Here is a 23,228-nt window from a genome sequence, read left to right as displayed (position 1 = left end):
GAGATTGTGAGAAGTTATACCTCACTTGGGGATGGGCCAGGATCTTGAGACATCACGTGTATACATACACAGAATAACAGCAACCACACAAGATACAAACACACAAAGATGTTACATAGTTAGATAGATGGAGGAAAAGGATGGCAAGCCCATCTCCAATACAAAAGAGACAAAAGTAATGCTCTTGTAAGATCAGCTAGACAAAAATATAACTATAGTCCCAGCAGTGTAGACACATATCAATTGATCAATGACTGGCATATGACACAAACACCAACAATGGGCAAAAGTACACTAGAGAACACACAGCTGCATGTGTGTTATACAGTTCTAAATAAATGTGTGAGGAGGCCCGCAGGTGGTCGAGTGGTTAGAGCGCATGCCATATATGCAGCCGACCCTGGTTCAAATCCCGATTGGAGGTCCTTTGCTGCATTTCACCCCCCCTCTATCTCCCATGTTTCCTGTCTGTCTACTGCTTAATAAAGGTGTCTATACCAACAAAATCTTTAAAAAAAATAAATGGGTGAGGGATGACAACTGGCTGAGTAGGACCTGGTAACTGGCTGGTCAGTGCACCCTTTAACTGATGAGGATGAGATAAAGACACTGATAAGCGTGGATAATAATGTCTTCAATTTAAAGAACTTTTCAAAGTGCTTCACGGGAAGAGAGAAGGCAGTAATAATAAAAATGAAATGACATCAAGATCCTCTCTCTGATAAAATGATGTTCTGAAGACAAAGGCTAGGGCTTCTAAGTTTAAATCCTGGAGTCTGAATCAGATGAAGGGTTAAGGTGCTCTGCACACGGTGGGGACTCATATGAGGTTAAAAGCAGGGTTTGCTGAAAAGTACGGTATGAAATGTTGACGGAACGAAAATAGCGGAACGCAACTGCAAGGACAGTGCAGTACTTGGGCAGTCTACAGTGTGCACAGTCTGCACACGCTATTATTTTGTAATTCATCTTAAAAATGGCAGTGGTTGCAAACGTGTTTTGATTTAATGACTAAACCTAACCTTTGCAAGATGAATGTGAAATATACTCTGAACTTTGTGCATTGTGTTGGACTTAATGGTGCAGCAGAGAGGCTGCTCTCCACTGCTACTGCTGGAGAGCCACCTCACTTTGTTATTCTCATACAGGCAGGTGACTGGAAGATGGTTGCTAATTCATTCATTCATTAATGCAGTTAACTTTTAAAATAAAAATGATTTGGACGATTTATCTTCATATTGCAGTGGACTAAAGACACCAGTGAATGCTAGTGTCTGTGTTGGTGCACATCCAGCTAGAGATTTGAAATAACACAGTAGCACTTCTACACAACAACTGTTTGCTTTTCAGCTGTGAAATGAGGTTGTACTGTTAGTTTGGTTTCCCACTGTAACATATGTTTTAAACTAAGTTGAAGTTTAGGCTTTGCACACCTGCTCTTAGTTATTTACGGAATTGTTTGTGTTTTAATGGAATTGTATGTCATTCATTCAGTATGTTTTTATGTTGTTTAACAAAGTAAGACAATTTTATATTATTATGTGATAGAATATATATATATGTTTTTGAAAGAATGTGTAAAGTTTTGAATCTAATGTAGTGAATGCAGCCTTTACTTAAAGCGATGGTTCGGCGTAATTTCGACCTAGCGTCATATGCACCATGAGGTCTATCTAATCAGCGCCTCAGCCTTTTTTTCCCATTTGGTCGCAAAATAGTGGAGTTAGAGCCATCAGCCGAATGGTTTAGTACAGGCACTAACGGGACCACCAGTGTATCTGGGAAATGACCCCACTAATAATGCCTGGATTGTTATCAAACTTCTACAGTAGTACAAATAGGGTCTTTACTCATAAATCGATGCATTGGAAAGTTTGTAAGTCGAAATATTGCACGATCACTGAAATACTGTATGGTCTCTCGAGACACCCGCACAGCACATCTAAAGATCTGTGAGTGATCACACGAGATTTTGACGATGTTTACAGCTTTAGCAGTAGCCGCAGAGTAAAAGCCATCAGGTAAGTGTTTATTTTAATAAACTCTTGGTGTACTTACAAACTTTTTGATAACAATAACAATCCAGGCATTACTAGTGGGGTCATTTACCAGATACACTGGTGGTCCCGTTAGCGCCTGTACTAAGCCATTCGGCTGATGGCTCTAACTCCACTTTTGCGACCAAATGACAAAAAAAAATGGCTGAGACGCTGATTAGATAGACCTCATGGTGCATATGACGCTAGGTCGAAATTACGCCGAACCATCGCTTTAGAGACATTTGTTGGTATTCAGCTTTTCACATGAATCAATCAATGATGTATAGACCTCATCATACTGAGGTCAGTAACAGGGAGCTACAACTCAGTGCCACTGGCATAATTGTGAAAAGAGATAACATGACTAGACAATGATGTGACACAAAAAAATGTTTTCAGGGAATACAATGTCCCAAAAGTGACCCTTGGGGAACATCATACATAACAAAAAGGAGGTCATAACTTTTTTTCTGACTTATTTCATCCTGTGTAAAATAAAAGTGCCCTAATGGTTCAGTTTGTCGAAGACAGTGCTGCAATTTGGTCTTCCAAAGGCTGCATTAGGTTAAGTAGCACATTTAACACGCTAAAAGATTGTTGGTAACTCTAAGCACAGTAGTTTTGAGATGTGATAGTAAAGGAAGCAACATTTCATCTTCAGAAATGCTGACGTTTTCCACAGTCAAAAGATGTCAAAGATACAATAAAAATAAATTATATATTTTATAGAATTAGTCAAATGAGTGACAATAAATAAACTGATGATAAAAATGTGAACATGCCTTGGCTAGAGTAATGATGTAGGCTCAGCTTTTAAGCCAACATGGAAGAAAAGCTCTGGGAAAAAATGGAATTGTACATATCTACAGTGCCATAAGAACTGGGCGATCTGTTTGCAGATGAAGACCATGTGATCTGTTCTTTGGTTTTTTATAAATATTTTGCTTTTGGCAGTTTCATCTTTCTTTGATACTTAAAAGTGCAGAGGGACAGAGAATATGGGTGGAGGTCGGTGGGTGGCAATTAACTGTGCAGTCTTGTGGTATGTCATCAGAGCCCGACCAATTTATCCACCGATATTGGCCTATCACCTATGTATTACATCAGTGTATGTATATGTATATATATATATATATATATATATATATATATATATATATATATATATATATATATATTCTTTGTCATGTTTCAGATTTAAAATCTTCAGACATTTCCCCTCACATGGACAACTGTTTAAGGTCCAACGTAGGTAAACTCTCCAATATTTCACAAAAATGCCAAGATTAAAGAAAAATGAATCCACATTAAATTTTATGTAGCAGAACTAACTTTTATCCCTCACAAAGCAGTTCAAACTGGCTCCAACTCAAGCAGCTACCCTAACCCTGCTTGTGCACTGACTTATCAGTATTCATAATGCACTTTGTTACATTTATTTAATATATAAATCACAGCCCAAATTTCTGCAAAACAAGTCATTCTACTTGATACATGATAGCAGGGAACCTGTCATTCAAAACTAAGCTACTTCATTACTATGATTACTATAGCCTAGCTGAATATGTATTGACAACAGTTACATTCTATCTAAAGTCTCTAACAACAGTTGTGCACGTCTCTAGTAATGAGAAGCAGCCTCAGGACACACTTCAGTAATGTTACTAGGAGTTGTGGATTGAATTGAAGTATGACTGGCCATGGTAAGAAAAATAATCTTATAGCCTATCAGTTTTTTTTGCAAGTCAGGTATCTAGATTATGGATCAACAAATGAACTTGACGTTCACTATCGCATTCAACAAAGTGTATTATTCTGGCATTTTCACGGTGTAACTGGAAACTTGGCATACTTGTCATCATAGAAATAGATCATAAGACCGTGGTGTTTTTTAAACTTCAGTGTACACGATTGTGATGTTAATTGCAACTTCGGCAACATCTTGTGCCTTACCTTTGAAACACAGCTCTGCTTGCTTACCGATGCTTCTCTGTGCCGTCTGTCACAAAGCAGCATGCACTGTGTTGATAGGCTATTCCTTGTGAAATATAACCAACCAGACAGTGCGGTGGGCGGGACATTAATCTGGACCACAGAGTGGTCACTACAGATAGAGAAAGGCGGCTACATCAGAGCCAGAGCAGCGCATATCAGCAATCGGATTTGATACAATTCCAATCGTCCTAAAAATTCTGAATCCCAGGCCCAACAATGGGCCAGGCCCATAATCAGTAGACTCCTAGTTTAAATCACTTAAAACTAATCCTGACATTACGTTCTGTCATGTCAATTTGATAACCACGTGGTGCAAGCTCCTTGTAAACAGAGCTCCCCGTTTAAAAGTATTTACCAACACCGGAGCTTCACTTCACCTTCAGGTACATTTATAGCGTCCTGACCTGAGGACAGACTCCCCATCACTTCCAACATGTGGAACACATGGCAAAGGCTGCTCATGAGGACTAGTATTTTGTACAGATACACACTTTCCAAACCACACTGAGCGCCCTACTCTGCTGTATGTCCATAGATCAGCACTCATTAATCTTCATTACATGTTCAAAGTTTCACAGTTGTCTTAACATCACAAACCAAGGCTGAACAGATCAACTAAATATCCAGCTTGATGGGATGTATATACAGAAAATATATGTACAGAATATCCAAACATTTGGACACACTTTCCCGTTGATTTGAATGAGAAAGTGTGTCCAAACATTTGACTGGTACTGTATGTGTGTATATATATATATATATATATATATATATATATATATATTTTTTTTTTACTACATGTACATGTTTTCCATGTAATTATTGAATTTTGATGAATGTGCTTATACCTAGCTGTCTAACAGAGAGACACTGTTACAGGTTCAATTAAAAAATTCAAAGTGAATGAAACTGATGAGCAAAGAGAAAAGTAAGTAATGAGTGATCAACAGTGCAATTAAGGGAAAGCTGAAAGAACAAGTCACAAAATGTCAGGGCTCAAATTGAATTCCCAGCTAAATGTTTAACAGAGCCTGGACACAGAGCCTGAACATAGAGCCTGGACACAGAGCCTGGACACAGAGCCTGGACATGAGGGATCCTACAGTGACTGTAGAGAATCCACACAGTCAGTGGGCCTGTACATAGATCAACATGAAAACCACAAACTACAGCACATTAAACTGACAATTAAACCTTGACAGTACATTATATACCACACATGTAAATTGCTGTTGATCAACTGCTCTCCACAAGACAATGTGAAAAAACTTTCAGCCTTAATTTGAGCATTTGCACACAGCCTGTGCCATAACAATGATGGCTCACACATTATACAGTTTCAAAATCATGGATGAAACTAAGCTCACAGACATAGATGCAGTTGTATCAATTAGTGTTATTGTTATTATCATGATCATTATTATTGGGAGCATGTTATGCCTTTATTAGACAGCAACAGTAAAGAAATGACAGGAAATTAGGTAGAAACTTAACCTCTACACAGGGGCCCTGGCTGCTGTCAATTATATGGAGAGTAGTGCATGTGTACACGTGTTACCCAATCACATTTGTCACATAACAGCTTTGCAGCCCAAGAACAAGCTCTGCATGGATGTTGCAGTGGCTAACTAACTCAGAGATGCTAGGGCTATAAGAAACATTCTGCCTTGAAACACTAATAAGTACTTTAAAACAACAATAGACATAATAACACATCTATTTTCCACTGAGGTAGATGAGGACAAGGCAGGGTTTTAGCTCTCTAATGTACATTCACAAATAACCACTGAGCACACCATTAAACTCTGTATTGTTTTGCAGCTGTTTTCTTTGTATGTTCTTTCATTCTCGTAACACAACAAAACACATTGACATAAACCTAAAGCTGACATGTCTTTTCAAAGCAAAGTCAAGTTAAGTAAAGAAATTATGGCCAGAATGGAACAATGCATCAAGGATGCCTTGTCACTTGTCCTTTTGTTTTCTCTCAAAAACAACCAGAGTCACTACCTTTCAAGTCACATGAACATCTGTCATCATTTTATTATAGAAAACATAATACCATTTAGTTTCACTGGCATCCATCTATTCAGCCTGTCTGTCGATATGAAAAACCAATACAAGCTGTGAGTAGACAGTTCTCACAGTGTTGCCCTTTCAATTATATTTCAGTATTATGACTAATTCAGGCTAATTCTGGTTTTAAAAACAAGTACAGCATTTACAACATGTAAATATCCTGATAAAAAGAACAAGGTAATTCAACAGTTACTTTTCTTCCTTTTTTGTGTTCAGTCAGTAAAACCAATGATCACATGAGCAGCAGAGCCAGCACTAAGAGTACTACTAATAAAAAAAAGTTGTTCTGGAAATTTATTACACTTCAAAATAAAGTTTGTTTTAACAAAGTTGATCCACATGTTAACAACCAACTCAGAATGGACCTGCAGACCACTAATGGACCATGATCCACTGGTTGGATGTCACTGGCATAGATTAATACTGTGAACAAGAGCAGGAACAATGGCAGTCAGTTCTACTAAAATAATGACTGTTCAACACTTACAGCATCCCTGTGCTCAGTATTCCTGTCTGAATGACCACAACTGGCAAATTGTCTGACTTCCTGTTGTACTGTGACAAAAAAGGCTTCAGGTAACACTAAGAGAAAAGGGGCATGAGCCTATTCAGACCCAGAGCAGCCGGTTAACAGCCAGGCGTCTGACTGTTCAGGTTCTGGTTGCAACAACATTGCATGTATGGGAGCCACACATACATCAAAAACACAATGACATATTGACACACACAAAGCACCACTGCAACATGTAGCTGCTGCAAATTCACTCAAACACATCAAACTCTATAACCTCTGTAAGACAGCTATTATAACACATTCACACACAGACTAATAAGACAGTAAATTCAAAGATAACTTTTTTTATCAGTGGGATTGTGTATGCATATGTTTGTTTTAGTGTGTGTATACTGACTCTTGTTCTTGCGAAGAAGGGCAGAAGTAATCCAGGGTTCTGACTGGACCATCCTGCAAGAGGGCACTGTCTTGTCCTCCCCAGATGATGATGTGATCACCATGGAAATGCTTGGCAATTGATCAATCCAGAAGGGAAATACTGTCAATCAAGACACTGACAGGTGGTCGACGCTTGTGGGGGTCAGGTTAACGTCATCGGGCGTCTTTTCAATCCCAGAGTTCACAGTTTACACCCAACTAAATCAATAAATCTTGAAATGGTGGGAAACCAACCAACCAATCAAAAGGCACCGTCTTCTCTGGCTTGTTTCTTTCTTTCTTTTTTTGTTACTGTGGTTTCTAAGGCAACCAACTGGTGTACAGGCAGCTTGTCTCTCTGAAGTAAAAATATAAAGGATGTAAACTCTGTCTTCTGCTGAGTTACACTATAGATATAGAGCTCTCATTCTACATATATACTCTGTTCCTCTGTGGGTTGGGGAATGGGGGTAGTAGAATATTTGGTTAGTCAGGTTAGCTTTTTGTTACCTTAGTTTCTGCAGTCTCATGCATTCTTTCAGTGTGCTGGAGGTTTGTCCTGCTCCAGATTGCTGGTGATATTTTGGGTAGTCAAAAGAAGGCCTTTCTATTATTCCAGTATGTTAACAAGTGGCTACTCTCAGTAAATGATTGAGATAAATGTCCAAGGGTAATCACAGAGACTCTACTTGCTTAGGTTCACATAGTCCAGGGCAGGTTTAACCCAAAGTATTCTGCCAGTAGTTCTTCAGACATCTTTGTTGTAATCCAGGACAGGGTTTGTGTGTCCAGTGAAGCTTTTACCAGTAGAATCCAGTACAGCCAGTATTCCCAGGCTAGTAAGACTCCATTGTCCAACAAATCGTAATATTATCTGCAGGATAAGTTTATCCAACTTTTGTTATTCCTCCAGAATACTTTTTAACACATTAACTAGTTGTAAAATCACTTCTGTACTAACCAAGCTCGCCTAGCATACTGCCAGGTGGCCTGAACTTGGTGTGTGTTGGGAGGGGTGGAAGAAAAGGAGGTGGAGGGGAGTTGGGTTTCCAGTTGCCTGCTTTTACCCCATCCCTTCCTCTAAAAATAGGTCCAATTACTGGCGCTTTCTTGGGGGACCAGACAGAGTAGGGCAGTGTAGAGTGATGTTATCTCTCAGATTAATCCAGTGACACACACAGCCACCCACTGGCAATGTCACGGAGCCTGTAAAACCAGAGCTCCACGGAGGCTTTGTGTTGGTCACTCTGCTCCCCTTCACCCACCTACAGCAGAAGGTGGCTGGCTTCTACCAGGGTGAAAAGGAGCCTGCTTAAGAAGTCAGACAATGATGTAATCCACATACACTATACAAGAGGCCTCTGTGACAACAAGCAGTTGCACAAGCAGAGGTAAACAAACCAGTCAACTTAAACGTGCTGATTTCACAGAGACGTGTAGTTCCAAAGAAAGTTCCTCTAACTTAATATCCACACTTGCGGGCCAACAACAGTGTTTGCAGAACAAAGTGACGTACCATTACAAGCAGGGACACTGTACATCAGTCACACACCTCTTTCCTATGGGGGTAGAACCGGCAAGAAAATGGGAAACAAAAGTTTAGATCCAGTATCTGGGTTTCGATGCCAAATGCTTTCTCGTATTAAAGAATAAGCAGCTCACGGCCTGCATTATACTTCCCATCTCCGATACGGTCTAATGTTTACCAGAGCACAACTCGATCCAGGAAGAAGTCAGTATTTGAGGTAATCACATTGAAGTAACAGCAAAACAACGAGTGAACGGAAACGAACCAGAAATTTTGATTCGTCTCAGAGTAAACTATAAAAACCAAATCCAGTGAAGTTCCTGAGCTTGCTGTCAGACGCCTCGGATTCGCTCTCTTTTTCAAACTTAATGTTCTCCTTCGCTTGTCTCGTCCTTCTCAGAATTAAGAGAGATTTTTTATTCCTTCAAGGTGGAAACCCTCACCTGGGCGATTTCGACTCATGTTTCTCGCCCGTTTCCCTCAGTGCTTCTCAGTTAAACGGAATCTCTGCTCCTCTCCCACACTGCTCCCCACCCTGAGATCGGGACTATACCATGTGCCTGTGGCAGGGGTCGGAGCTGGCCTGTCTGGCGCAGCCTCACATATTGCTGCTAAAACTAAAGGAGATACACATGCAGGACGAGGACTTGATATTAGTGACATGTCACAAGGAGTATCACATCAACCTCCACTCAAAATCTGACTGATTTTGTGGGACATTATCAACAATACAAGCAAAGTTAGTTAGCGGGACAGTAACCTTCCCTCTGACCACAGTAGTCTGTTCCGAGCAGACCTCTCCTGTCCTGTCCATTTATAGTAACAGCGGGATATATATACTGGAACTTTATATACACACATGCATAGACAACCTTTACTTAAACTATATTACAACTTTAAGGACAAACCTCCGACAGACAACAGTTTGACACAAACTTAAAACCACTTGCTACTAGGTTGACAATTGTTATTAGTTGAATCATTTAGCTACCTAAATCTAAACAGATTCACATTCGGAAATATATTGGAAATATTTTCTTAACGGTCTAAAAATTCAATTGTTTAATTGTGAATTTGATATAGTTACGGATCTGATTAAATATAGGCTACATCTTCCACACAGCTTAATGTGCAATGTTTATGAGGACCTGGGGAGGAGGGGGTGTAATGAAGAAAGAGAAGCAGAGACAGATATTGTATAACAGATGTATCTTAATATATAGACTGGTCCATAGCTAAAACTGCTGTAATTCAATAAAGAGTTCATTCTGGTGGATACATTCCAAGACAATAACTCTGATTATGGCAGCTTAAAATATAATTCGTGTGACTTTGTCTAATGTGACAGACCTGCACTTAAAATCAGAGGACATCTAGGTGTTATTATTACTACTTTGTAACACAAAAGTGCTCTTTTTCTATTCAGCCTTCTAAAATGTTTCAACTTCTCTGCACTCGTGTTAAGGCTGCCTCAACCCTCACTCAGCACCCACCCTCTACAAGCTCTGTTGCTACCCGACGCCTTGGCAGCTGCATCGCTATTGGCTACCTAAAGTGTCGTCCCTGGCTGTAATTGGGTAGCGGAAGGGTCTGTGGGAGGAGCGGTCGGCTTAGTTTCCCAGTGTCTCTTCAAACGGCGCGAGGCAGGAATGACGCGGAAATAGTTTGAAGATGTCAGGTAGAAATGGAAAGAGGGAGGGCGAGGCCGAGGGATAGGGGGTGGAGATACCGCCGGGGAGGGGAGAGGAGAGTAGAGCAGAGCAAAGGGCCTCCATGAGCACATGGACACTGAGTGACTCCACAGCTGAGATGTGTGACTTCCCCTCACAAACCAGCCAAAGCTAAAAGTTGTTACTGTTGCTATCCGAGCATTCTGGCTAAATCAGGCACATTACTGCCTGGGAACAGCTCAGCAGTGTCAGAAACCAGCTGATAGCTCCTCCAGCTTAAAGGAAAACTCACCCTGAAGCAAACTCAAACCACACTGAGAAATGTTTGTCACATTAACTTGAATCTCTTAGGTGTGATTTAATCTTCAATCTGTGTAGATTCATCTGTCAGTAATATGATACAAAAACTATTGATGAAAAGCTCACTGTAATTACCTAGGCCTACTATGCAAAGGTCAAACTCCAGGCACCAGAACCTATGGTTCAAATAATTGATAAACAGCTGACTAGTAACAGCTAAAATAGACAGCAAATTGTCATATTCATAGAGTTTGTATTAAGAAGATAATTCTCAGAGATAAGTCATAAACAAGACGGACGCAACATTATACAGTGTTACCACACAATATCAATGTGTATTTCACACACAGATGTATCACTACATGTGGCCTGCTTCAAAAATGCCTTATAACCAGCACAACATATCTAGATATATATAAAGCATGTTGAAGAGGAGAAGTGCATGCCACACACAGTTTCAGTGGTCTGCTGCCAGGTGTCACAACTTAAGGTACTCTTTCCATGTGATTGCCACCAAACCCCAGTGTACTCCAAGGGGTATACTCCAAATGAAATTGAATGAAAGATGTGAGACCTGAATTAAATCCCAAAAGTGAAATCTGTAATAAAACAACATAAGCTATAAATGTAATGCATTTACAGATAATACAGAAGAGCAATGATGAATTAGAATTAAGCTGGTACATTTTTGTACATACATTACTCTAAACAAAACATGGAGATCTGATGAAGGGGTTTCACGATGAGTATGGATGAGAACATGAATGCGTCAGTCTGAGGATCCTACAAACAACCCTTAAACAAAAATAATCTCTCATTCATTATATTAAAAAATCAATCCATCACATTTCTTTGAAAAGTACTATACTGGGGTGTTCTGTATTTTGTGTGCTTATGTCAGTGGCTGTTCAGTTGATTTAGGCACAAACAGTGTCTTTCTATAAATGCTACATTTCATTACCAATACTTCTTTCTTTCTAATAAAATGTAATAAAGGGGTTATAAGTGAATGTACTGTAAAAAAAATAGACTCAAGTCAAGCAACATGTGCAGAAAAAAAATGTACCATAGATACTGACCCTCTTCATCTTCAGTGTACATTAACTAACATTAAAACAATAGGAACCATCTTATAAGTAGTATGACCCTTAATGGCTACATCATAGAGGAACATGTTAAACTTTTTTACTTTAGGTAAAACCATTAATATAATGGCTAAAATGTGCACATGAAAAATATAACCCTGGCAGTATAATCTTTTTATCAACATACCAAATAGAACATAATACAATGGGGATCCAATTCAAACTAAATTGGAACTAGGTGGACACATAAGGACACTATAAAAATCTATAAAGCACCACTGCTGTCCAGTTGTGTTGTATTTAGGTGCAACTTGAACTGACTTAGACCTGAGTCATTGCAGACTTAAACATTTGACACAATGTGACAGATCATTTTACCTGTGCATGCACACTGATTCTGAGGTAAGTATGACACCAGACACACAACCAATACTATGCCAGTAGGTGGATGGACAGACAAGGAGACAGAACTTAATTTTGGGCAAACCCACAATTGTCTACGTTTCAGCATTACAGACATATGAGCAACAGGTGAACATGTGTATGTGTGTGTCTGTCATAGGCTACTTTCTGAAACCAATTTCAGATTAAAGACCAGTTAACGTGCAATGACCAAGTGTTGACAAAAGCTGTGTCCCAAATGGGTAAAAAGCTAGTTTTTGTGTCAGTTGTTAGGGTTAGTCTCCAGGAAATTAATTGAAGTCTATGTAATATTCCCAGAAGTGACCTAGGACAATGTGCATGTGTGTTGGTGTGTGTATGCACATCACAAGACATTCATATAGTACTGACACATACAATGGCTGACCTACTCAACTACTCTATGATTATTAATAGGTCATCACAAAGTATTCAAAAATATGCAATTTTTGAAATATGGCACTAACAGATAAGACTGAAAGTACAGTCTCCCTCGTGGTAGGAAAAAAGCTATATTGGAACATTTATACTATAATTATTGAAATAATATTTTGGCACCTTTTGGAAATCTTTGGAACACCCAGTAGTTAAATGTTTACTGCACATGCCACGTTACTGCAATTCGATTCCAGCTAATGACCTTTGTTGCAGTTCCCTGTCTGCCATTTCCCTATCCTCTATCCAGTAAGGGCAAAAATGCCCCCTACCCCCACCTCCCAAAAAAGACAAATCTTGAAAATAAAGTAGATCATATATAATAAAGTAGAAAATAATAATAATAATGATAATGATATTAACTATTTCATTTAAAAGGGTTATCTTTTTCACAGAAATTATTTCAAATAATATAATGGAATTAATATGAAAACAGACTGCTTAAATTACCAATGTTAAACTTTGATTTAAAAATGGATAGCATTTAAATTTAGGATTATATTTACTATCTTTAACATAATATATAATTAATTAATATCTGTGCCTATAATGTCTTTAAAGCTCTTCTGTGATGCACATTTATAACAACATAAATCCTCAGAATAAAAATGTAGTTTTGTCTTTACATTTTAGATTCTGAAAATGTTTACATTAAAATTGCCTTAATAAGAAAGTTACTGTTATTTATTCATTTTTATTCGTTTTGACTTTAATTTAAAATACTAAAGATCATTCACATAACTTGTAACCATCATTATAACTTCAAATACTGTTTTAATACATGGTCTTAGGGTGATACAGGTTAGTCTATCACACAAGCAGAAAAGCAGCTTCATAACAGTAGATCTATACAGGCTGTAGAATTCTTTACTTTTACCACTCCCGCAACAATTTTCTATGTCTGTTGATGGTTCTGCAACACACTAATGATTATATTACTGGATGTGTGGCAACATTTTAATATTTCCCCTCACATTTAGAGTTTCTGACTGGCTTCAAATAAATCACGTTCAGTTATACTAGCGACCAGACAACGGAGATTACAACGGCAGTGCGAGGAGGCAAGCAGACTCTGAGACTCACGTGCCTAGCAGCAAAATTCCACCCGGCAACTATACACTGTACCATGGCAACAGCCCTGCCATTGGTCCCCGGTGCGTTTTCAAGTGACCAATGGGAAGGCCAGCCGCGGGTGATGCTTGTTGCTAGGTAAACACGATGCAGAGGAAAGATAGAGGAGCAATATTACCATCCTGCTACTGCAGGGTGCTTTCAGCAAGTAGTGGAGGAGCACCTCACGGTCGGTGCCCTTCTCTTTCTCAGCACTTGGCGGTGCCCGAGAGACAAAAACAAAACCAACCAGGAATGATACCAGTAAAGAGGAATATAATATAAAGAGTAGTCCGTAGGACTGTTGCAACCAATGCTCTTGCTTATGCTCTAATTCAGGGGTGTTCAATTCAAATTCACTGAGGCCCACTTTGTGACAATGTCCTTAAGTGAAGGTCCAGAACATCATAATGTCTGTTACTTTTCAGTAGCTCAAAGTAGCATTGTTGTTCCATCAGCGTCTGTGTCTAGTGGCTAGATTGTCTGACTGTCACATAAATACAGTGGAATTCATTTATCAGTATTTACTCTGAACTAAAATAAATAAAAATATTTTTAAAAGAATAAGATAAATACATTTTCTCAAATCATCATCAAATAAATATGGCATTTTTAAATAATATGCATTACAGAAAGCTTTTGATTGTGCTTATTAAATAAAGTGCTTAGTTTTAGAAAAACAAACAAGAATCCTTTTTTACTTTTAAACTTAACTTAAACTTCAACCATTAACTTTATTTCACATCTAATAACTTTATAACAAAACATCTCAACACATATGAACTCTCTCCGTGTGTATCTCACTGACAGTAGAGTTTCTGCGCGTGTCCGCATGCACGGATTTGATTGGCTGATTAGCATCACGTGAGAAGATTGGCTATGCATAAGGCCGCTCCACCTTTACCGTCATAGATGGGGACGCTGCGCCGTTAAGATAGAAACGCTCAGACAAAATTTGCCAGGGTCCGGATCCGGACCGCGGTCCGCCTATTAGTGACCTCTATAGGCATTGTGCTATATTTTCACTGACCAGTACTACTAATAATGGCTAATGCTTTGTCCATAAAACATACATTTCTGCACCAGCTTTGGAAGTGCCACAAGGCATTGTAGCATATGATAAGATAATATTAGATAGATATTGAAATATCGCATCAATAAATTAGGTCTCTACTGGATTACTGTGTTGTAAAATGGCAGCAATTAATTAGTAATAATTTATGTTATAACTAAGTTTATCAACTGGTGCACCAGATCTGCAGCTGCAATAGGTTCATATCTGCTCTAACTGTCCAGATGCACTCAGGAAATATTTGTAGACGCTCACAGCTGCTGGAAAAGAGATGTCTGATCTCTGTGTAATTGACACTGCTACGTTGTCATTATTATTATTATTATTATTATTATTATTATCATCATTGTTGTTGTTGTGTGTGTTGCTCAATTGAGTTATAATTACACATTGTTACTACCTAAATGTAGGTCTGAGTCAAATTAAAGATTATTTGTTTATATGCAGCAGAATGACAAAACGGACTCTAGTGTATCAGTGCAGTGGTGTAACAGTATGAACCGAGCTGCATATTATCATACAATATATGAATAATATATGATTTTTTTTATATTAAAAAAGGGAACATAGCTAACTTAAATACAAATCAATATTAGATAGCTATATTAGCTATATTTATTCAAGATGTCTATTAAAGCTAGAATAACTCAAAAAATTATTTAAACCTAGTTTCTTGACCTTTATTCACTCATGAAATTGAACTGTACTGGTCAACCGTGAACTATAATTTATCCTTCACATGTGTTTAATCCCTGATGTGTTGTAATTTATGAATGATTGTGTATACTTACTAAAAGATTAATTACTATATTTGTATACATGTATGTATGTATGTATGTGATGTAATAAATGCCCAATCATTATGAAAATCATGTAATGTCCATTATTTAAATACATGATGAATAGTATAACTTTGGCTGCTGTGTGGTAAACTGATAAGATATTCTTTTTTTAATTGTTGTTGTATTTTACAACATGTGACAATACTGCCCTCTATTGGTAAGGATTCAAACTTCAAATTAAATTTTCTTTCATGTTAAGAGTTAAGAAATGTTTGCTTTTGATCTATTAATCTCATAGACAGTTATATATGTTAATAGTTATATTAAATAAGTAGTTGTATTGTATTAATGAAGTAATCGGAAGACTAGACATGTTTCTCAAAGGATATCTTTAAAGGATCTTGTCTTTAGTCTAAGGCTAGAGTCTCTGTCTGAGAAAACTGAAACATAATGTTTAAAGAATTTAAGTTTGAACTTGTTTTCATTATGAAATAATAGTTACGTTAAAAGTTTTTATGTTATGAAGTAAGAGTTATATTGAACTTGAAGGTTGAATGGCTACACATCATGAGAAACGTAAGATGAATGTTAATATTTGGTTTGTTGATATGGAAGGATTTACTTTGTATGAAATTAATGTACAATGTTCAACTGTTATTCTATTTGATTTTACTGTTACAATGGTATTACTGGTTACAGGTCAATCATACTTTAAAAGACCCCAAAACAAAGAATTCAGAGAATTCATCAACATTTTGTCAAGGAAATACATTTGACATTTCTCAGAGTTTCTTTAATTCCTACATGTTTTATAATTCAGTATTAACATCTACCATTATCGGTACATTATACCACTAGTAAAGTAGTGGAGCATCACTGACGAACAATAACATTTGTAACTACATGATTGAAATCTAATATGGATTCATAAAACCAATATTAATCTATCATGCTGATTGACAAAACATATACAGAAAGTACTGTGGTGGTAAAGTCCTCATAGATCCTCATTGAGCTACCCACTGACTCTGGGTCCATGGCTTTTGACTAATTCTTAGCTGATTATGTAATTTGTTATGGTATGATGAGATTGGGACATTACAGATGAAAGCACAGAAAAACGTCAGCTGATGAAGATTTTCAAGATTAAATCCACACACAGTGACGATTCCTAGGACATTTACTCAATACACCCATCAACTCACAAAGGTAGCCAGTGCATTAACTCTGTTTAACACACATTATTACTTATTACATGTTAAGGTCATTTCATGCAACAAAATTGTTGTGTAGCAACCCTCAGAAAACATCAGCAGGCAGCAAATGAATAAATATAATAGAATGTATTAAAAAATGGATTTAACACAATCTAAAATGTAATTAAAAATATACATATTTTATGTATGTATTACACATTCCTACAATGAGGTAGTCTATATACATAGTATGCATTAGCTTATAGAGGATGTGACAACCTTTCCATAACAATGATGATTAGCTTAACTGCTAACTACTGGAAAGACCTCAAAATTAAGTAGTTTGAATAATTAGTCTTAAAATGTGAATTGATGAAAAATGTATTAACAGTTGTCTAAGAAGCAGTGAAAAAATCTCATTTCAATTGCCAGATGCCAGAACATGTCAGTTCCATATGCATAACTTGATGATCCCAACAGAGTTCTGAATGCTTGACCCCTACAGTGAGGGCATCTGGTGGCTCTGTTATGTGGTGGGGGGCATTTTACTGGCATGGTTTGGGTCCACTTGTCCTACAGTGAAGGGTCACTGCAAATGAATGCAAAGTTCTAAGTGATCACCTATGATGAAACATTTCTATCTTGATGAGAGTGGTCTCTTCCAGGATGACACAAGGAGTCAATGAAAGGTTTGATGAATATGAAAATCATATGCTATCAGAATGTTATAACAAGGAACGGTTTTGAAGGGGCTGGTAGAAACACTATGGAGGCAGTGCCATAGGCATGTGTTTGTGTGCACCGCAAATGTTTTTGAGCATGTATTGGGTATTTTTCTGGGTGTGTATTGCTGTGCTCACTCGCTCGCTCACTCGCTCACTCACTCACTCACTCACTCACTCTCCTTTGCAACTTTGCTTGCAGTGATGAGCCCAGGGTTGTCAGAGTCAAGATCAGATGGAAGCTCTTGCCATTGTGCCCTGTTTGGATGGGTTACATGCAGAAGATTAATTTCCTAATCCAGTTAGATTTCTCACCATAGCCAAGATTTACAAAAATAAAATATAGTCTTATTCAAACGCAAACTGAAATGTGACCCAAAAAAAACAACCACATTAACTAATCAAGCCTAAGATAAAACATCAATATAATATTTATCAAGCCAAGATTTAAAATCTATCTATCTATCTATCTATCTATCTATCTATCTATCTATCTATCTATACATGGATGGATGGATGGATAGATAGATAGAACAGAGTGTTTTTTCTTTTTTCACTTTGTTAGGTACATCCAACAATTCTAGCATAGTAGAGTTTCTAATAGCAGCATCTTTTTAAAGAATTTTCCACCCCAACGTGCCATTTGCCAATAGAAAAAATTTGCGGTTGCTGAAATTCGTTGGCTGAAATGGCTGCAGAGTCAGAGTCTACATTTTCGAGATGGGTATATATCCAAGATAATATTATTATATATTATATTATTTTTCAGTATGCCTACTCATCCTTCTGTGGCTATTTTGGTGAAAGTACTGCAGTGTAGCGTAATAAGTGACAATGTGTTACTGTACAGAGAAAGTAATATTGTAAAGTAACAAATTAATTTCAAATTAAAGTAACTAGTAATAAATAATATATTGCATTTTGAAAGCAACTTGCTCAACACTGAATCAACAGCAACAGGATTTGCTGCTTCATATTAGCTCTGTTTGTGTATGCTCTGACAGAGAGACATTGGAAGAACAGTGGAAGGGGCTGTATGCTGCCAATCAGATGTTGTAGAACAAAAAATAAATTTGTTTGTTGGGGGGGGGGGGGGGGGCTACTTGTAAGTTTGTGAACACTACAATTTAACTTATGCATAAATATGACCTAAGACGTTTTTAGATTTTTACAGTCATAAAAACTACATAAGGTACCCAATTAAACAAACGAGACAGAGACATTAAATTTATTCATTGATTTATTGAGGAAAATTATGATATCGTCTTCTGTTTTACATATTCATGTGAAGCAAAAGTATGTGAACCCTTGCGTTCAATAACTGGTGTGACCCAAAACATTTTCAGTAATCGTTTTGTTTATCAGCTCTGCACATTGGCTTGGAAGAAATTTAGCCCATCACTCCTTACAGAATAGTTTCAATTCAGGGATATTGTTGGGCTTCTTGGCATGAACTGCTGGCTTCAGGTCTTTTCACAGTATTTCTATAGGATTAAGATCAGGACTTTGACTCAGTCGTTCCAAAACATCAGCTTTCTTTTGCTCTAACCATCCTTTGGTAGAACGACTTGTGTGTTTGTTGTGGTCTTTTTTCATGACCCACTTTCTGTTGAGCTCCAGGTCATGGACCGATACCTTGATATAGAACTTAATATAGAACATATGCTCCATCATTGATTACAAGCTGTCCTGGTCCAAAGGCAGCAAAGCAGTCCCAATTTTTTATACAGATGAAGACATTCTTATGTTTGAATGCAGTATTTGCTCATCGCCAAATAAAATTAGAAATAGAAGCTGAAAAGTAATATTTTGGTCTCAACTGTCCACAGAAAATTTTTACAATTGTCTTGTGGTCTGGAACAAACCATATAGCAGCAATGTTCTTTTTGAAAAGTAGTGGCTTTCCCTTTGAAGCTCTGTCATACACACCACTAATGTTCAATGTTCTCCTGATGATGGCCTGGTTACCCTGGAGTCCCTTGTGGCCTCCCAGACTATTACACGACTGGTCTTGGTGTGATCTTTGTTGTTGGACCACTCCTGTGGGTAGGAAAACAATGGTGTTGGAAGTTTTCCATTTCTACACAATCTGCCTGAGAGTTGACTGATGGAGTCCAAACTCTTTAGAAATGGTTTTGCAACCCTGTACAGCCTGGTGAGCATTAACAGCTACTTTGTTGGAGCTGTATAATAAAGACATAGGGCCAAATCCACAGAAAGATTGTGCGCTTTTGTGGACATTAAACTGGAGCAAATGAAAAAAAAATAGTGTTTAATTCACAAAAACCTGTAAAGGGTGAAATGTGGGTGCAAACTGTGCTGCCGCGCAAATAGTGCCTGTTCTATTTGCATGTATGTAAATTAGGTAATATTAATCATTCTGCACAAAATTGGCCCCTTTCTACGCAAATAACCATTGTTACAAAAAACGTCTAATTCACAAAGACCAGCGCTAATTGCCACACACAGTTAGGATGGAGATATTAGTGTTCTGAGTTGGTGCTAACTGCACGCACAGTCATTCCTCACTCTGTCTCACTCTCTCTCTTTCTTTAAGCCTTCAAGCTTAAGGCTTGACTGATATGGAATTGATATTTAATGATATCGAGGGTGAACTCTTCAGTCAGACAGACTTATGATTTCCTGACAGCTCTGATGGAGCTCAGGATTCACCTTTTATTACAAACAATCCCACATATTAACCTGAATCTAAGTATAAAAGGTGACCTGTGTATATGTGCAGCAGGACACAGAACATTCATTAGTTACATTCTGACCAATCTGGTGTTAATGAAGTAACCTCTGCTGGACAGTGTGTGTAAATGTGCACAACTTCTTTCTCAGTTTCGAGGGTCACCATATCAGCTGCTGTGCACCAGTACTGATGTTTCTGTGAAATCCTGGATACATTTAGTGACTCCTGAACAACAGTATTGTGATTATTGTAGGATTCAGACATTAATCTAACACATTCAGACCTGCGTTAGTCACAATAATAGCTGTATTTGACATATTGATGTTATTGTAAAATAAGTAAAATACATTAAAATTGGTTTGTGATTGAGCTCTGTGTGGATGTAAATATCTCTGCTAATTAAAGACATGCAGTTTGTGGCTTTTCTGCTCTTTCTGCAGTTTTGATTATGGACCAATCTGTGTGCTGAAATGTGGTGAAAGGCCTGAAACACTGGAAACCACTCAGTTTACAGATGCAAGCCAGATGCAAAATAAGGGCAAATTGCTGTCAGCTGCAGATTAATGCAAAATCTTTTGTGGATAGGACCTTAAAACGGAGCAGACTGCAGGTGCAAATGCTATGTACTTGACCGACTGGCTGTGGGGAGTTTGGGTTTTCTCAGAATCATTCAGTATTGAACATGTTGAGTGACCAGGGACACATTGTCAGCTCTGGGTACATTACGCAGACACAGTCATATTGGTTGAGAGCAGTAATGTGCACTACAAGCTGTCATAAGCTCTCTTTTAACTTATTTGTACGAGTCTCTGGGACTGCCATTGTCAGTAACAACCATCCCTTTCCTACTTTTAAGTTCTATTGCCATGTGGCATCATACTCTACTCACACCATCATCAATCAGTGAGTTATTTTTCTCTCTCATTCCTGCTCTGCTTACGTTTGGGACTTTTACAGTGCATGGTAGTATATCATTCTTTATTTGAAAATTAATTTTACAATTGTAATCCTGCTAAATAATTCCCATTTTTACTAAATGTGTCTATAATCTGATTATCTGATCTTTTATTTTCTATAACTGCAACAGAATACAGTTACCTATTTTTGTATCCTAGATACGTAATGCTGTTCTACGTATTCTGTTACTCACCAAGCCTGTTGATTGACTAAACAGTGTGCAGATTCTACTGTATTCAGTCTATCCCTGCCAGGGAGCTAACACTAGCTAGCAATTGCCTGCAGGTGTTAGACGTTTGTCTTGTCAACACAAACGGAAATATAGACAGTGCAGATGAAATAATGAGCAGACTTCAAGTGTCTGATGTCTGTGCTCACACTGATCATTAAAATGGATGTGCTTCACTAAGTTGCAAGTAGCAGGGCAGTCCATGTTTTGCTGTATGGGACAGCCTTTAAAAAATATGCATCATGATGAAGCTCTTGCGAGTGCAGACTTTTTGTTGTTCTTGCTCAACTGTTTTGCCTAAAAGAATAGACGTGTTATGGTTTAATCTGTATGCATTTGCTCAAGAAAAACAATATTGGTCTATAGTTTTACAACTAGGAAAGGTATTGACAATTCAGCCTCCAAAAAGTGCTGTTCACATTGTTCCCTGTGACAATGCCAAAACATAATCAGGGCAATTGAGTGATGCTGGACTCCTAAGCCTGCTGCATGTCGCTCACAATCAATGTGATGGTAGTTGGACGTAAAATCATTCCATTTCAGTCTACACCCACCTGGAAGACATTTAAACCAGCCAATAAAAAGACTCCAGAAAGACGCAGACCCGCTGAAACGGCACATACTACATACTACAGTCTCATATCAAGCAGAAACAAAGTCGGATTATTTGTGCCCAAATATAAGCTCCCTGACAATCTTACTGCTCAGCAGGCAACACTTGTGTAAAAGACACAGTCTGTTCTGGCTCTATTAACTAGGAGGTCTAGGAGTTAACCCAAAGAGTGACTCTTGACCAAAGAAACACACAAACCATGGTATCAAAACAGTGAAGGGAACCTTGGCTGCAGATATCAAGAGATGCTTCTCTGACATGAAAAAAAAAACACTGCATTGTAACTGTCCCCTGTCCCAGGTAAAGTGTTACTTTCTCAAACATCAACTCCACTACTGATGCTCAGGCTGCATATGATGTCTGGGGGAGAGGCAGACAAGCAGGAGGACTTGGGGCCAAGGCCAGCAGCAGTTTGGATAGTGTGGTTGATGAGATAACAGATGAGCAAGCATCAAAATCACTGAGCAGTGCAGCAGTGAGTATTGCCATGAGATATACTTTGGAGAGACCACAACTTCTCAGGAAGATAAACCATTGCAGTATTGGGGGGTTAATAAAATGCAGTTTCCCACTGTGGCTGATATATCATGCAAACTGCTTTTAGCACCAAGCAGTGGTGTGAAATGAAAGTGAAAGTTTAGAACATTTTCTGCCAAGTTAGTTAGTGAAGACCAAACTAGCATTTAAAGATTATTTTACAATATTGGACTTTTGTCAAAACCCAAGAGAGAACAAGAAGAGTGCAAACTGGTCATGCACAACATTACAGAAGTAATTGATGTTAAGTTCTTTAATATGTTAACATTGCTTCACTAATGTAATGTCACACCTCTGTTAACTTTACTCTTAGCACTGAACTTTTCAAAGTCTGTGTTTATTTTAGTATCAACCATTTTGAGTTTACTGGACAATGTTAATTAGCTTACATTGGCATGCTAACATCTGTGTCTGAGTCAATAGATTTAACATTACTTAAACTCATATTATCCAGGCTGTTCACAGTGGGCATGTTGCACCATTATTCTGGGCCTTCTTTATTCTAGAAAGGCATGCCATGGAGGAGGATTTTCAAAACGTTCTAAGGTTGAGACAAATCCCATAAGAGGACATAATCCAAATGAAAAAGGACAAGGTAACATTATTTATGGTTTGTTTTATAGCTGGTGTTGTAAATATGGTTGTGATTTACTGTAGGAAAGTATCGCCCTATGACTTCTCAGATGACATCATTTCATATACGTATAAATCAAATATTGTTTCTACCAGTGGTCATTTAACTCCCTCACATTTCCACTGGATAAGAAATAGAGTTTCTATTGGTGTTTATTGACTTTCTGCTCCTTTTCATGCAGCTATGTGAATGGCTGTGG

At 37.9% G+C, this 23,228-nt stretch overlaps 1 protein-coding gene across 2 annotated transcripts in view; it reads right to left on the bottom strand.

Moving 5' to 3' along the window:
- Positions 1 to 23,228, bottom strand: part of dyrk1b (dual-specificity tyrosine-(Y)-phosphorylation regulated kinase 1B) — an 85,891-nt gene that overhangs the window by 26,076 nt on the left and 36,587 nt on the right. The window contains exon 1 of one of the 2 annotated variants that reach the window (XM_053326759.1): positions 7,025 to 9,063. The exons of the other annotated variant lie outside the window; for it this stretch is intronic. Within the exon in view, the coding sequence (XP_053182734.1) occupies positions 7,025 to 7,127 (103 nt within the window). The 5' untranslated portion in view covers positions 7,128 to 9,063. Of the gene's footprint in view, positions 1 to 7,024; positions 9,064 to 23,228 lie in introns of those variants that run through there. 2 annotated transcript variants of the gene reach the window in all.

This window comes from Scomber japonicus, chromosome 10 (genome assembly GCF_027409825.1).
Source record: "Scomber japonicus isolate fScoJap1 chromosome 10, fScoJap1.pri, whole genome shotgun sequence".
NCBI lineage: Eukaryota > Metazoa > Chordata > Actinopteri > Scombriformes > Scombridae > Scomber > Scomber japonicus.
This window is presented reverse-complemented; position numbering and strand designations above follow the sequence as displayed.